The 15794-nt window shown below is 40.3% G+C and overlaps 1 protein-coding gene across 1 annotated transcript in view; it reads right to left on the bottom strand.

Moving 5' to 3' along the window:
- Positions 1–15560, bottom strand: part of BICD1 (BICD cargo adaptor 1) — an 84574-nt gene extending 69014 nt beyond the window's left edge. Inside the window, exons 1-2 of the mRNA XM_057381763.1 lie at positions 15507–15560; positions 10780–10992 (exon numbers count right to left, since the gene is read on the bottom strand). Of these exons, the coding sequence (XP_057237746.1) occupies positions 10780–10992; positions 15507–15560 (267 nt within the window). The remainder of the gene's footprint in view (positions 1–10779; positions 10993–15506) is intronic.
- Between the last annotated feature and the right edge of the window lie 234 nt (positions 15561–15794).

Genomic DNA, 15794 nt, shown 5'->3' with positions numbered 1-15794 from the left:
AGCTCCATCTCACAACAAATTTGGTTGGAAGGAATTAGGTAGTCAGGTTAAGAGGAAGAAAGAGTAAGTCACAATTTCTAAATGGCAAGAAAAGTGGTAATAGAAAACTCATTTTTTAAGCATTTGCAATGGATAAAAACATAATGCAAAATAAAATAAAATAAAAAAAAAAAACAACCTTGAAAGCTACCAAAGGGCTGACTTCAAATCACCACTAACATTTGTAAAGCACTGGCAAACCAAGTTGCATGAAAAGCAGCTGTACACACGAGCCATCAAACCTAAAATACTCTGATGATGACCCAAAGACCTTCAATAAAATTAATATCAAAACCACACCAATCATATAAATCTACATCTATGGCTATGTTTTATCTGGTTAACAATTTACTATGTAGTACAGTGGCAGAGGGAATTGCTGCCAAAATAAGGTGAGCTCCAACTCTACAAAGAGCCTACAAACATCCTGCAAAGGAGTCTGCAGATCCAGTCCTTCTTCCTCACTGCATTTATGTCTTGGAGAACAAACCAAGGCCATCCTTCTCCTTTTAGATTTCTGGAGCAAGCCAAGGCAGAATCAGCTTAGGAAACCTTGTTGCTGACTTGATATAGACAAAAATATTGAGATTTTTCCTTTAACATATTCCTATTTATTTGAAAACAATCGCTGTCCATACCTATTTTCTAGAATTTTTTACTTTTTCATCCCAGCTTTTCTCATGTGTCTCTCTGTGTGCATTATCTGAGAGGGGCAGACAGTCATGGCATGTGAGAAGCTGTTTGTGAAAGAAACACTCTCCTTCCTCCACACTGACCGCAGCTTTGCCCTTGCCATTTTCATCACATCCAGCTACTAAGCAAAGAACCAGAATCCTGTATCTTCTCACTGCTTTGTGCTGCTACTTCCCTTGGGAAAATAAGACCCAAGGGAATGTGAGCAACAAAAACCCTGCATAACGAGCCAAACCTCAGAGTGTTGCAGTTGTGTGCAGCATTGCCTCTGGATGCCCTTTTCGTGACTACATGTGCAGGACTGGTGGGATGTGACCCATTTTTAACCCACCTCACTCTGAGCTGACACTGCAATGCCACAGCCACTCTTCACAGACAGTTCACAGTGAATATCAGAGCAGACATCCCAACCATTTGAAAAATCAGAGCTCTACCATGATGCCTTCAAGSCACATTTAGCACACACCGTGCTTCAGGAGGAGAGGAAAGGCCACACAGGCAGAATGAATGAGCACTGAAGACAAAAACTGCATTCATATCTATCCTACCTATCTGATGGAGTTTTTTTTAACAATAACATCATAGAAGCAGACAAGCTCTGATTATGTATGAGCATCTGCACGTACACATCTAAAACATTTGCCAGCAAAAGTGCATTTCTMTCAATGCTGAAGCTTAGGAGTGGATTTGACCATCACAATGAAAGGGTGATAACACTGTCTGACCTCTGCCTGACTTGCTGCCCACCTCCTGGATGCTGACTGGCACTGACTGCTGAGAATAACTAAAAATAACCAGCTTGTCTCGTGTATTGTAATAAGGGCAAAGGGAGAAAAAGAGGCGGCATATTTGAGGCTCTTGTTGCTCACCCTTCTGTCACCTTCCTCTTACAAATTTTCCCCTTGAGAACAGAGTTTGTTGCAGAAAGGACAATTARTACAGATGGTGGGAGCCAAGAACTTATTAATGATTTCATACCARTGACAAACTGGTAATGAGTTTGAGGTTTTGAGGCAGAGGGAAGAGAGGAATTGAAGAGAGGAACCTGCTCCACAGAGGACCATATTTAAGGATGGCATCACGTTGCCACACACAATGGACTTTAGTTTTGTAAAACATAGTCTGAATAAACCCAAATGAAAAAAAGCACAAACATATAAATCCCAAAAATGCTGACTTTTCTTATTTTTTCAGGGTTTCATGGGGTTTGCTTCTTTTTATTTGTTTAGTGGAGGGTTTTTGCCAATAATCTCTTTAGAAGTTGCTAACTACCCAAAGACATAATTTAGATGTGTTTTGCTCCATCTCACTCTGATTGCACCTCACAAATCATGCACTTCTGGGGTCAGGTCACAGGCAATGCTTCATGTCCTGGCAGCCAAGACATACGCCCAGGAAAAGGTAAATCCCATTTTCCAAAATTACCTAGTAAATCCCAGAAGAAACCCTTACAAATAAATCAGTATTGATTAAAAGACAAGAAAAATAAATAGACTGAAAATAAATGGGGGTTTTGAACAAATAAGAGCAGATGTTGAAGCTCAAGCACCTTGGCTGGTAATTATTGTCTMTGTGTGATTAGCACACGATTTTCCCTCAAGGTCCAAGTACTAATCACAGCTCCAGTAGAAATCATTAGATTTTTCAGTTTTGCTTGTTGGATCTCATTTCTGAACCAATGACCAGTCAATGCCACCCAATCTGTACTGCTTAATAATGTGCAAAAATTTAGGAGGGAAGGAAAACAGGCAGTGATGCATCCACATGCAGGGAACAGGAGAAGATCAACAACAGCAGGAACAATTAGGCAGGGCTGCAATGCATGTGAGGATTCCCAGAAGAGAAATGTGGTCACACCTCTCGCATTGATGGCTGGGAATACATCAAAATTCCAGTTCTGTAACCCCAATGAGATCCYAATGAGTACTGAAGCCATAAAACATTCAACAATTGCCAGGCACCTTCTAACACTGAATGACTGGGAAGAACAACATTAGTCTCTCAGAGAAGCTTTAACTATATATTTTTTTTTTAAATTGGAAACTGCTCAGGATATTTAACAAAAATAAATAAATCAAAGGAAATTAATTGGCACTGGGAAAACAAACTTTCTCCCTTTCATTGTTTAATATTCTTTATCAGTGACATGTCACCAAAATTTATGCTCCATTTGCTTGTGCACTCAGGCAGTGAGGACTTTCAGCAAAAAWTTTTCCTTCTCCTTATGTCTTTACTTTATCTGGAAGGCTGCTTAAGCTTCTGGACTCAAGTTTCAGAAAGTCTGGCACCCAGGGTGTTCTTGCTTTCCCACTTAATCCCAGGCAAATGAATGAAGTCACAAGGTACAAGTCAACACAAGTCCTGGGCTCTTGCTCCTCAGAGCCCAGATCACATTGCAAGGATTCTGTAAAAATTGGCAACACAGCTAATCCCAGCACTGCCAAAAACCATCTTATTCCACACCACTTCAACAGACAAAAGCCCAAGTTATTTTTAGCCAGCAAATTAATACTGAAAAGAATGAGTCAGCACAAGCAGTTCTTAAGAGGGCTTCCTCATCTAGAAACAAAAGCAAGGCAGAGAAGTTAGGTATTTAAAAATGTGGAGGCCACCAAAAAAACAAACAAAAAAAATTGACAGATTAAGAGAGCTGCTAGCCCAATATCTAAGCAGTGTGTGATACCTGGGAAGGAGGGATGTTACATGAAGATGCTTTCCCTGGCATCCCCTACCTGGGCATTGGATCTTCAGGCATCTGATGGCTCAATACTCCACAAAATTTGCCTTGCCCTTTCCTAAACCCAGCTAAAACCTCTGGCTTCCAGAGCTGTCCTCTCAGCATGTGCTCACCCAACACTCTGCACAAGGGGAGACATAAAGGGCTTGGAAACACAAATAAGGGGTCATTCTTTCAAAGAMCTTATGTAAGAACCAGCACTGCCAGATCCCGATTTGATTAATTACTGCCCAGAGATTACCAAGTGCAGCTGAAAGTGCACCCTCTTTCATTTTCTATTTGAGGCCCCTTTTCTGAAAGAAAGAGCTGGGAATTTGAGTATTTTTAATAAAGGGGWTTGTATTTATGCAACAGTCCTTTGGTTATGCTCCATTATCCCACTTGGCCTTTTTTTGACCTCCCTAGTGTCCATTGTTTGACTCTATTCCCAGCAGAGCTAAATGCCTGAACCTTGCCAAAGAAAACAGTGTCATGAATGTGTCAAATTACAAATTTCCATCCAAAGTCGTGGTTTTGGGCTCATTAAAAGGAAAAACAACCACTCAAAGATGCTTTYGGTGGCTTGCAGGTATATTGAGGGTAAGAACAGCAGAATAACAAGATGAAGATCACCCTGAGAAAACAGTGCCACAACAAAATGGATTTATCCTGAACTCTTGACCTTCCAGTTAGTGCTTACCAAGAGCATGACCTTGGAAAAACAAACAACTCATGAGTGATTACAGCAATTTAAGACTATAAACCACATTTCAGGAAAACAAAAGGTGAATCTTACCACAGCCACCTTTGGTTTCACCTGAGTGGCTTGGTGGCCAAATTGAGAAGCAAGAACCCAAAATGTTTGGTGGTAACAAACATTGGTGGAAGATGAAGTTGAATTACAGATTTGTAATTAAATTTTTGTCTGTTAATAAGCAGACCCAGAAGCAGTCAACAGTGGTCCTGCTGGCTGCACTCAAAGCTCTTTCTCTGACAGATAGAGAGTACACCCATCAATTTCACAGCATGAAGAGAGATTTGGTAGGATTACAAGTCACAGCTTGTTCAATTTTTCTGTCTCCAAGCTGGCTACAGCTTCTTTTCAGGATATTGTAAAGAGTGATAAGGGCCCCTCTGAACCTTCATTTCTCCAGGCTCAACACCACAGCTCCCGAGGCTGCTCCTCATAGGACTTGTGCTCCAGATCCTTCTCCAGCTCCATTTCCCTTCTCTGGACTATCTCCAGCCCCACAATGTCCTTCTTGACATGTTTTTCATGACCTAGAACTGGACACGGCACTTGAGGTGTTGCCTCACCAGTGCCCAGTACAGAGGCACAATCACTGCCCTGGCCCTGCTGGCCACAGAGTTGCTGGTGCAGGCCATGGCACCCCTGGCCTTGTTGCCCACCTGGGCACTCACTGGCCCATGTTCAGCTGCTGCCACCAGCACCCCCAGGGTTTTTCCACCAGGCAGCTCTCCAGCCGCTGCCTTTCAACCCTGCAGTGAGGCATGGGGCTCTTGTGGCCCAAGTGCAGGACCCAGCACTTTGCCTTGTTGAACCCTCATTCCATTATCCTCAGCCCAYCAATCCAGCCTGTCCAGATCCCTCTGAAGARCYTCCCTGCTCTCCAGGAGATCAACATTTCTGCCCAGCTTGGGGCTGTCTGCAAMCTGACTGAGGGTGCCCTCGATCCCCTGGTCCTGGCCACRATATAAAGCCATTGTTGCAAGTGTCACCATAGATTAGCAAGCAGATAAGTATTTGTAATGCAAGCTTTCTTCAGCTGGTGAAGGTGCCAAAGCAAGCGTCCATTCTGGAATAGACTGGGTGGGATAAGGCTGTTGATGCAGCCACTGGAAAGGACAGGACAATACCACAAAGGAGCAGACCAGATCATGAAAGGATGCTGCATGGTCAGAGCCAACACTGCAGTCCTTCAAATCCCTTCACCAGAACACAACTACAGGCTCTCTATTCTGTGCATGAAGAAAATTAGACAACTACTAGAAAAGTGGGCTAACAAAATAAAAGAGAGTTCAYTGGCTTTGCCACTACAGCCAAGCAGCAGAAAGGTGCTTCTTGCAGTACATAATTCCCAGCAGCAATTTCTCTCCCAGACTTCACTTTTTTGTCTTTTTTCAATGCAGAATTGGTAAAAGTCACCTCACTTGGTTAGCTGGCATTACCTCTCTCCAAGAGGCCACCAGCCATGGGAGATGGAGCCTGCAGACCCCACTCWCTCTGAGGGATGGAGACAGCCCTTGCTGAGAGCAGCCACCTCAAAGAGGAGAGATTGGGTTCAGGTCTCTGCCCCAATTAATACTTAAGTATTTCTCACCAAACATTAATTGAAATAGGGACGAGAACTTGTTCCCTATTCCCATAGGAATGATTTAGCCTTGAGGCTGCAGCTGCCTCAATCCCACTCTCCCTGACCCACAAAATGCTCATCAGTGTGGAACAGCTTCACCTGAAGGAACAAAGAGCCTGACAACTGACTGCCAGGGTGCTTTCTTCWGAGAAAGAAGCAGATTCACAAATCCTAGGACAGAGAATAAACTGAAGCCCCAAACCTCACCTCAATCACAGAAACAGGGAGTGAGAGGACATCACTGGGTGAGGAGTCAGCTGGGAAACATTTCCTTGGAAGATCCCAGCAGCATCTACAGCAATGCTCAACACTGTCAGACCTCAGGCCAAGACAGACCTTCAGASAGACTGAAAATTCTACAAAAGGTGGAAACCTAAACAGTTGGTTACATCATGACAGGGTATTGACTACGTATGTTTTCACATTTCAAGGTTTTAGACTTTACTCAAAATCGTAAAATGAGCCGAAAGATTATTTTTTCAGAGTGAAAAACTATAATTTCTAAATAGGAAATAATAATTTAGAATTTAAACAAYATTTAATAAAGAAACTCCAGTTCTTAATATATAATTTTTTAGATAAAAGTCAACTTGAAGATGACGACTKTAAATTTTTTCTGGTTTTCAAACATTAGTTCCCCTCAAAAAAATCCAAGCTACCATACATTTTCTGATTAGCATGAAGTGCAAGATTTTTGTGCTGCTGGAGTGAATAAATCTTTAGGTATGGATTTCAAGGGCAGCAGGGCTGCACAACTCGACCTTAGACATTTTTTCACTTGCTTTCAGCAGATAAAACATCACTAATTTGTATTTTTTTCTTTCCACCCACTCTTCCATTGCCCTCATTCCTGGTTTTGCCCTCCAGAAGCCCAGGTGTGTGCTGCTCCCATGGCCCATGAACACTGTCATCTCCCTGTTCATTTGTTATCTCATGGACTGCAGGTACACAGGTGCTGATTTGTTTCTGCAATCCCTGCAGTGACTTTTAGCAAAGAGCCTATGAGTTTTAACCATTTTTTTCCTGTCACTCTCCTTTTCACTACTCAATGTGAAGAAAGAGCTGTTCCATACCTGCCAGCCCCTTCAGACAGAAAGACATTCACCCCAAACAACTCCTCAGCCTAGTCTCTCTCATAACACCTACAAAACTCAAACTGTACCATCACCCTTCATCTCCATTTCCTACAGTCTCACCTGCTTCATCTTTGTCTCATTCTCTTTGCCACCTGTTTTCACTCAGATGCCCAGCTCCAAGGTATGCAGCCTTCCCATGATGGAGGAGCATCTCCCATATGGAGATTTCCTATCCATGGACGTGGAGAGCTTTCTCCAACGTCTGAGCTGGTCATCTGTGCTTWCATAACCACCTCTGTCAGTTATCAGCTTCTTAAGGTGGTGATTTCATCTTTATGCATCTACAAAGAGCTTATGGTTGCCATTAAAAAAAAAAAAAAAAGATTTTTCAGTGGCACACAATGAAAAAAAGTTATTCATCTCCCAACTATAAAACAGTGCTTTTAAACAGGAAAAAACCTGACGCTATAAAATTAGAAAAGGATAAAAGGTAGTATTTTTGATTTTTCTTTAAAAAATAGTTCATTAATATTTATAATAAATGCAGGCAATTCATATGCTGTTGGAAAAGGTCTGCCACCAAGAAGATTTTAGGACAGGATTTTCCGATAAGTAGATAAAAAATAATTTTAAAATATTAATATTAAATATTTAAAATTTCTTTTTTTGTTAACCACTGCAACAGAAATTGCAAATTATGATTGATAGATGATCCTAACAATCATAATGATCTCTCCATACAGAGACACCATCTCCCTAAGCTATGTGATGCCTAACAAACAGACTTTGTAAATCTGGTCTCTAACTGCTAAAATATTATCTCTCTGGCCTCATTTTAAAAATCTATACATTTTTGGTTCAAATTAACCCTCCTGCATTCCCTATCTGAGGTCTTGGTGGGRGAAAAAAAAATATACCAGCTTTCCAAAAAGTGTATTTTATTTAGTTAAACGATAGTTAATAACATTCCTATCCAAGACTCTAGGGATTTTTATTATGTCAACAATAAAGCTGCTGGTGTTTTACTCTTTTATTTATTTTCACATGGAGTAGAAAGCACATGCGCAGAGATTCCTGGCTCATCATTCCCCATCACCATGAAGCACATGATCAAGTTCTTAAAAAACACATCTTTTTCTAGATGTGAGTACTAAACTGAAATCAGTTTGGTTTTGCAGTCTGATATCCATAATCTCCAGAGACATAAACCTGATATATTCCCTTTTGTGGCAAGGGAGATCCAGGTCAAGCTGCCCTGCAGGCATCAGCTGTGACTGCAAGGCAGATTCTTGCTAAAATGCATGAATTTTTAAATTCCAGGGCTATGGAATTCCCACGATTCCTAAAAGTCATCAACATTCATGCCAGTGTATTCTGATGGCTCACAAAATGCTCATACACATTCATATGAGTATGGATCTCTGTGCAAATTCAGAGAGCAGAATGTATTCATGAGATAACTCCCACAATAGGCTGGAGAGCAGAGAAGCACTGAGTGCATTATTTAGGAATTAATACCAATAACAGGGGTCATTTCTTGAAAATCTACCTTTCAGCCTTCAGCATCCTAAGTGGCTGAGCACACGGATAACTACCACACATTTCTGCCATCCACGCAAAAACAYTATTCCCAGAACCACACAGCACTTATGCAAACCTTTAAAATAAGACTGAAGGTGAAAAGAATTATTTGTTTGTTTGTTTAGTTTATAAGATGTCTTATTAAGGCTTAAAGCATTTTTTCTTGGCGTGGGCAGTGAGAGGAAAGGACAGGATACAATCAGGTAACTTCTGTCCAGAATCTACCAATCTCTCTTTGCATCACTCAGTACAGAAACCCACATGGAGATCATCTTCATTTCTTTCATCTTTTCTCTAATTAGCTTTCCAAATTTACTGCCTAAAGAGACAAATTGCTTCCTCATTGTAGCAATCCACCCACAGCAGTGTCTAATTCTGGCTTTGACCCAAAACATACCAGACACTTCTTACTTTTTTTCCCTCACCTTTGTAGCTGTGAAAATTTGGAGTAAGTTTAGTCTCCTYTTCTGCTTGCATGAGGCAGAACCAAGCAGACAAAATTGATAAACACTTACAGGAGAAGGTCTTCTCATTTCAGCAGGCACTTGGACATCACAGCCACAGGATGAAGGGGGATACCAGGATGGGCATAAGGGGAGGACTCCTTTGAGCACAAGGTGAAATACCAGCGTAATTCAGTGTGAAAAGATCACTAAGACCCCAAAGTGGGTGTCAATCACCTGCTATCCCTTATTATTAKTATTCAAGTAATTAATCATAATAACCTGTGCTGTAATGAACTGACTGCACTAATCCCATTTATGTTTAAGCACACTGATTGTAGCAACACAAAAGTTCAGCATAGTCAAGGACTTGATATCAGCGTACAAGTCATCTTAATAACAATCAGTTAGTTTATCAGCCTTGTTTTTATTCAAGTAAATTCCTTTATTGCACTTTAATTAACTACTATGGCTTGTTTCTATTTAGCATTAGAGCAGGAAATAATTGCAGCTGGGGGTTACTATTATCTCCAAGGAAACAAGGACAATCAATATCCCAGGGAGGACAGGTACTGAAACTGCCTCCTGAACAAATTGCAGATCAATAACCATGCTAGAAAATGGAAGGAGGATCTGCACTTGAAGGAATCCCCAGAAGACCCTAGAGGAAAAGAACYGAGTACAAAGAAAAACTTGTATTTTCTCTAACTTGGTTGTTCATTTGTGACTGAACCCCAAATCATCAGGACCTGTGAGCTAAACCAAAGAGGTAGGAGTGTCAGCAGATGGGTGTCTGCCACCAAGAAGATTTTAGGACAGGATTTTCAGATAAGTAGATAAAAAATAAATTTAAAATATTAATATATTAATAATTAAAATTTGATTTTTTATTAACCACTGCAACAGAAATTACAACCACACATTTTAACTGGAACTTATGAATAAATGGGATGTTTGTACTTCTTACTAAAACCCGATCTGTACCAATTCCAGCACAATAATTAAATAAGAATGTTCAGTGAGAATAAATGACTCAGGTCCATGGATAGCCTGTTCCAGGGCTTTCTGTAGGTCAAAGGATGCCATTCCATTCAGCTTCAGAAAACATGGTAATCATTAATACCAACAAATTAATGCATTGAACAATCACTTTCCAGAATCACCTAGGAAATATTTCCTCCAGCAGCTGTACAGTGGGGATAATCCCTACGTCTGAGCATTCCTGAGGAACGCAGGGAAGATGTGGGCTTATTTCCAAATGCTGCCAACCCCCTGCATGTAGTTGTTCTGCTACATTCTGTAACTTCCACATTCCAAGGGAAAAAAAGCAAGTTAYTAAATATTACTGAATTCTCCATCAAAATCATCAAATGTCTCATATGGCCAATGACTACATTTGACTTCCTTACTGTTAGCCATTTTCTAAACATGAGCATGCATTTTAATTTTGCTTTACAGCAGAAGAAAACCAGTGACAGCTCCATTTAATTCTAGGCAATCCAGAAGACCTGAAAAATTATGTAAATGCTGAGAAAGAGAAGAGCTGCATGAAATCAGAAGTGTGCAGAAAATGTGTTCATGTAAAATTTGGTACTATAACATAAAACACAAAATGCTAAGGGTGCCTAGGAAGTTATAGCATTCTGAATTGGGTTTTATTAAATTTTAGGGTGGTGACAGTGGTGAAAAATAGTAAGAATTATATTTTCTCCTTTCTAAATTACAGCCTTCCCAGGCCATGTGCTCTATGGGAGATCACAGGCTGGGAGGTGAGCATTTTTGCTTCTTGTAATATTTTCCATATTCTTCACAGCCACGTTATCCACGATGCCCCAAGGAAATTCAGCCCCATTTACCTCTTTCAAGTCTTGGACAATAGCAGTGAGCCTCTCATTCTCTGCCTGAACGTTGGTGACCACGGCCCTGCTCTGCTTGAGCTCGTTCTGCATCTCCAGGATCTTCCCAAGGTAATAGGCTTCCTTGGATGCAGACTCCTGGAGAAGAGTCTCCTCCCGCGTCTCGCCATCTTCGGCCACTTTGCGGTGAACAGAGAAGGACTGTCCAAAAGCCTGCAGGGAAAAACAGAACACAGTAAAAAACTACTGAAGCCCCAGAACAATTATCAACAGCAAGGAGCAGCTGCACAGCCAGCAGGAATGGGATAGAACCGTGAATCTCAAACTCTGAGCTATGAAACACAGCGTCCCATCAGCTGAGGGCCACCATCCCACTGAGCTGAAATGAAGCACCTTGAGACTGCTCCTGTTTCCAGCAGGGATTTATGGCCCCCATGCAGGTGACCTCCAGGGAGATCAAGATGCTGCCCTGCTAACGGGCCATTAATTAGCACCAGTGTTTAACTCCCCAGCACGAGGTCAGTCCGTAATTCATCAACTCCACAAAATAAACGCGTGGTTTGTTTTGCTTTAAAGAGAGTGAATAGCCAACAAATCTTTCTGAATTACTTTCCCTTTCCAAGAATCTTTGTTTACAGGAGCTGATCCCCTGGTATGGAAAAGCATTCCTATAACGTGGAAAACAAGTGAGCTGAGTACCAAGCAGTGGCCACCTACATCTTTGGGATGCAAAAAACACACACAGAGTGTGCCAGCCGTTTCATTTAATTTATACTCCATGTTTTCTGCTTCTGCTGCATGTTTAAGTACTTGAGAAGTATCTAAATATGGAAATAACGTTCAGTGATTGCTTTCTTGTTACCAGCTTACACTGATGAATTTAATAAGGCAGTCATTCTCAGTGACTGAAAGGAATGAGAAGGGAGTGTCTTCACAAACAAACTCTGACTCTGGGGGTAAGATAAGGCTGATACTGGGAGATAGAAGGAAACAATAGGAAGGATTTCCATAGGAATTCCACTGATTGACTTATCCCACACTATGTTAATAGACTACAAGAGCAGAGACACAGAGATGTATATTGAAAGGGGGAATGTATGATAGAAGGGGGTTTCATTAGGTGTTTTGGGGAGCCTGTACCTCTCTCAAGTATCTCAGCCAATGGGGAAAGAGAGAGGGAACTGTGGCAAGGAAATTGGGATAAAAGGAGGCTGTGTCCTTCAGCAATTTGAGAACTGGGAAATGCCCATGACCTCTCCCTTTATTCATGAATAAAGTTGCAGGACTCCACTGTCTCCTTTTTGGACATAAACCTTTGGTGCTTGTGGATTAATTTTCCTAACAGTGTCAGTTTCTGATGTTATTTTTGACAGCTCTGGAGCAACCTGGGAGAAAGCAAAGTACAAGCCATGATGACAGACATGATGGAGATATCATTTAACTGTGAAAAACTGAGGGGAAGACTCAGCAATAATATAATAATATAATAGAAGGAATGTAGTTAAAAAATAGGCACACAAAAAGGAAATAAACATAGCAATGAAAGAATATATAAAGTAAACTAAAAACAAAACCTGATTTGGGAGTATTACCTTTAAAAAAAGACACCTAGTTAATCACATGACCTAATTCAGGAGAAAGACAAAAGAAGACTTCTAATGTTAAAAATATTTAGCCAAAACCAGGCAGAAGTTCTCTTATATATCTTAAATCAATCACATCTGAAAGACCATGGGTATTTTTTTTCTCCTAATACATGAGAGAAAGATTTGAGTCATGGTAATACATTATTTCAGGGAAAAATTATCCCTAAAAGCCTAATTTCGATCCATTTTTMTAAAACCACAAAGCACAGCACACTTTTGTACCCACGGCAAGCTGTGACCTCCTTTGCCTTCTCATCGATAAGACTTGCCAGATTYAATCCATTGTTTCACTGCTGCTATTTTTAGTCTTTCGGAACACGTTCTAAGCTTTACTGGCATTGGAACTGAAGCAAGCCCTCAGAAACTTCAAAGTAAAACCCTCTTCAAAAACTTCTCAGCTTTTAAGTCTACTTGGAGAATCCTGTGAACTCAGCATTAAAGGATTCTAAAAATATTCAATAATGTATTAACCCAGCTGTCTTCTSAAAAAGCTGTAAATTACTGAAATAGCAAGCATCAGCAACTTGCCAAATAGGATTTTCCCAATAACAAGAAATTCAATTTAATGAAACTGTTAAGCACTGATATCTGTGACTCTAAGACAACTCTTTCAGGAGCACTGCTAATAAATTATCTGACTCTACAAACTTACATCRGCTGCTCATTGCTCTTAATTTGAGATTGAGCAAAAAGCACCAGCCCCATAAAGTCCCCACAAGAAAAATGTAAAGGCCACTTATCCAGGGGCAAATCAAAATATAGCAGAAGAGCAGGTAAGACTAACAGGGATGGAAAAGCTCATGAATAAATGTTACCTGGAGCCCTCTGTACCAGAGAACTACAGTTAAATACCAGTACACAGCAATGACAGCCTTCCAGATGCAAAGCAGATTTTCCTCAACTTTGCTCTGAAGGTGCATTTTTAGCATGTGTTTATGCTTGAGAGCAGTTATGAAAACAGATTTTGGGGACGGTACATAACATAGTGGAAAATTACTGTGTACCTCACGCTTCCTTGCACCTATGACTTCAGAAAATATATAAGCTTTTTTTTTTTTTTTTTCCTTATGGAACCAAATTTGAATGTTACTGTATMACAGAACGGGTCAGGTTGGAAGGGACCACAGTGGTCATCTGGTCCAACCTCCTTGTTCAAGTGGGGTCATGCCTGAGCACATGGCACAGGATTGCATCCAAATGGTTCTGGAATATTTCCACTGATGAACACTCCATAAACTCTGAGCAACCTGCCCCAGTGCTCAGTCACCAGCAAAGTAAAGAAGTTCTCCCTCATTTCTTTTATAACCAAGCCACCACGTAACAGCTTTTAGCCTGCCCCAACTCACACAAATCWTAACATTTGATTTCTTTGTTAATGCTATCAAGATGTTAAAAATTAGGGGAAGGAAAGTAAGCAATCACAGTTCACTTTCCATCTTGATGGTAATTAATAAGATCGATGCAACAAGGAGATGAACATGAAATGTCTTTTTATTACAACCAAGCAAAAAGTTCTGCTTTTCTATTTCATAGCCTATACAGAACRCCAAAAAGTGTAAACTTTCCAGACATGCCCCCTTAAAGTCACCCATAAGATTGATTGCTTTTAAAATAAATTACATATCAATATTTTTCAGCTGGAAGCCAAGTATTTGTTCTATTTTGATTTGATGTTTTAATAATTTGCTTTATATATTTACTTCTCTATAAAAGTTACAATCTTGCTATGATTGTAAATATTTTAAGTAACTGTGCTCACAWGAGAAGGCGACAACCTGGCTGCAAGTTGAAGGAAGTTCACTCACATTTGGGCCAAGTGTTGGATACAAACTGGTTTGCTGAATAGACCTTATGGTAATGTATGAGGGAATACCAGCGTGACTGAAGAAACAGCTTTCCTTGGACAGGACATGACACCAAGGGAGAGGAAGAACTATGTAAATGACCCCTGAATTCAGCATTGAATRAGATACTGGTATTTTTATTGAAACACAGAATGTATGGAATATTCTGGTAGGTGCTGTACAGATGTATTTGTTAATTACCACTGTTCTCTTCAGCACAGTGACAGCATGCTTGGTTTGACTCCTCATTAAAATCACTTAGAAATCCCTGCTGGTGGCTCTCAATTGCAGTAATTACAGTCTAGAGCTTTTCTGACAAAGTACATTATTTTCCAGGTTCCAGTTTGAACTGAGAAGGGGCTGTGCAGCCCTTCAGGGCTTCTTTTCCCTAAGAAACCCCTTCCCAGAGCAGGCACAACTCTTGAGTCAGCTACAAACACTGAGGCAAGTTTACCACTTTGACAAAGGCTGTCCTAACAGGGACCAGTCAGATTTTCATCTTACACTGATCCCATCACTTCCCTCAAGATTTTGCCTGAAAGGATGCTCTTGACCGAGTTAGAAGATTTTTTTTTTTTTTTTGTAAATTGGTCATAAAAGGTGAGTAACAAGACACGGTTAAACTTTATATATAATTTGAACTTTGAGAACAATAAAATAATAATCACTATTTGAGGTCATGATAAAGGAAGGTAGAAGTGGGGGCACACAAGGAAGAGGTCAATTTGATTACACAGAAAGGTGTAACTTTGGAGGAAAAAAGCCATTTACTGTTGAACTCTAAATAACCCCAGATGGAAATTCCAGTGTCAGAAGCAAACAAGCGTGACAGAAATAATGCTGTGAGCAAAACGGGCACAGATTTGCAAAGGAACAATGGAAAAATGACTGTTCCAGACATTTATATGATAAATATAAACAGCAGCAGAAAGCTAATGTGAAGGGACACAAAATGATGTCTGAAACAAAAATTATATTTAGCACTYCTAGAAAGAAAAGAAAAAGAGAAGCTAGATTTCTAATTTAGGTGTAGAAAGCAGCCCACATGCAAAAGATCAGTTTAAAACATAAGCAGGTAATAAAGGCTGCTATTTCTAAATTTCACTTTCATTTTTACTAATCATCTCCTGGAGCTGGAATTCTGAAGTACTTCACAGAAATTCATTCTTCTCATCTGGGATGATTAATAAGCAATAAAACATGACCTGAGTGCTATCAGGACAAGCAGGCAGCTTACCTTTATGGCTTTGACACTTAATGTAGCTTTTTCTGATGCATAATGCAACAGCATCGAACTTGTTCAAATGATTACCAATTTCAGCTGCTAACTTGCTTCAAAGCAGAATGCATTATGCATTAGTTACCTCCACATTCATAGCACAAGAGCAGGGAAAAAAACATCCTGGATTATCCAAGAGGGTAGCATATTTCCTAGTCAAATGTCAGAATGGCATTACAGATAGAAATTCTTTGCTAGGGGTTAATGTCAGGGAATGTTTTGTTGCTGAACTCGAATGCCCACTTA

The sequence above is a fragment of the Malurus melanocephalus genome, unplaced genomic scaffold (assembly GCF_030028575.1).
Source record: "Malurus melanocephalus ecotype Western Australia unplaced genomic scaffold, MMel_1.1 scaffold_526, whole genome shotgun sequence".
In the NCBI taxonomy this organism is placed as follows: domain Eukaryota; kingdom Metazoa; phylum Chordata; class Aves; order Passeriformes; family Maluridae; genus Malurus; species Malurus melanocephalus.
The sequence above is the reverse complement of the archived record's forward strand: the minus strand, read 5'-3'. Positions and strand labels throughout refer to the sequence as shown.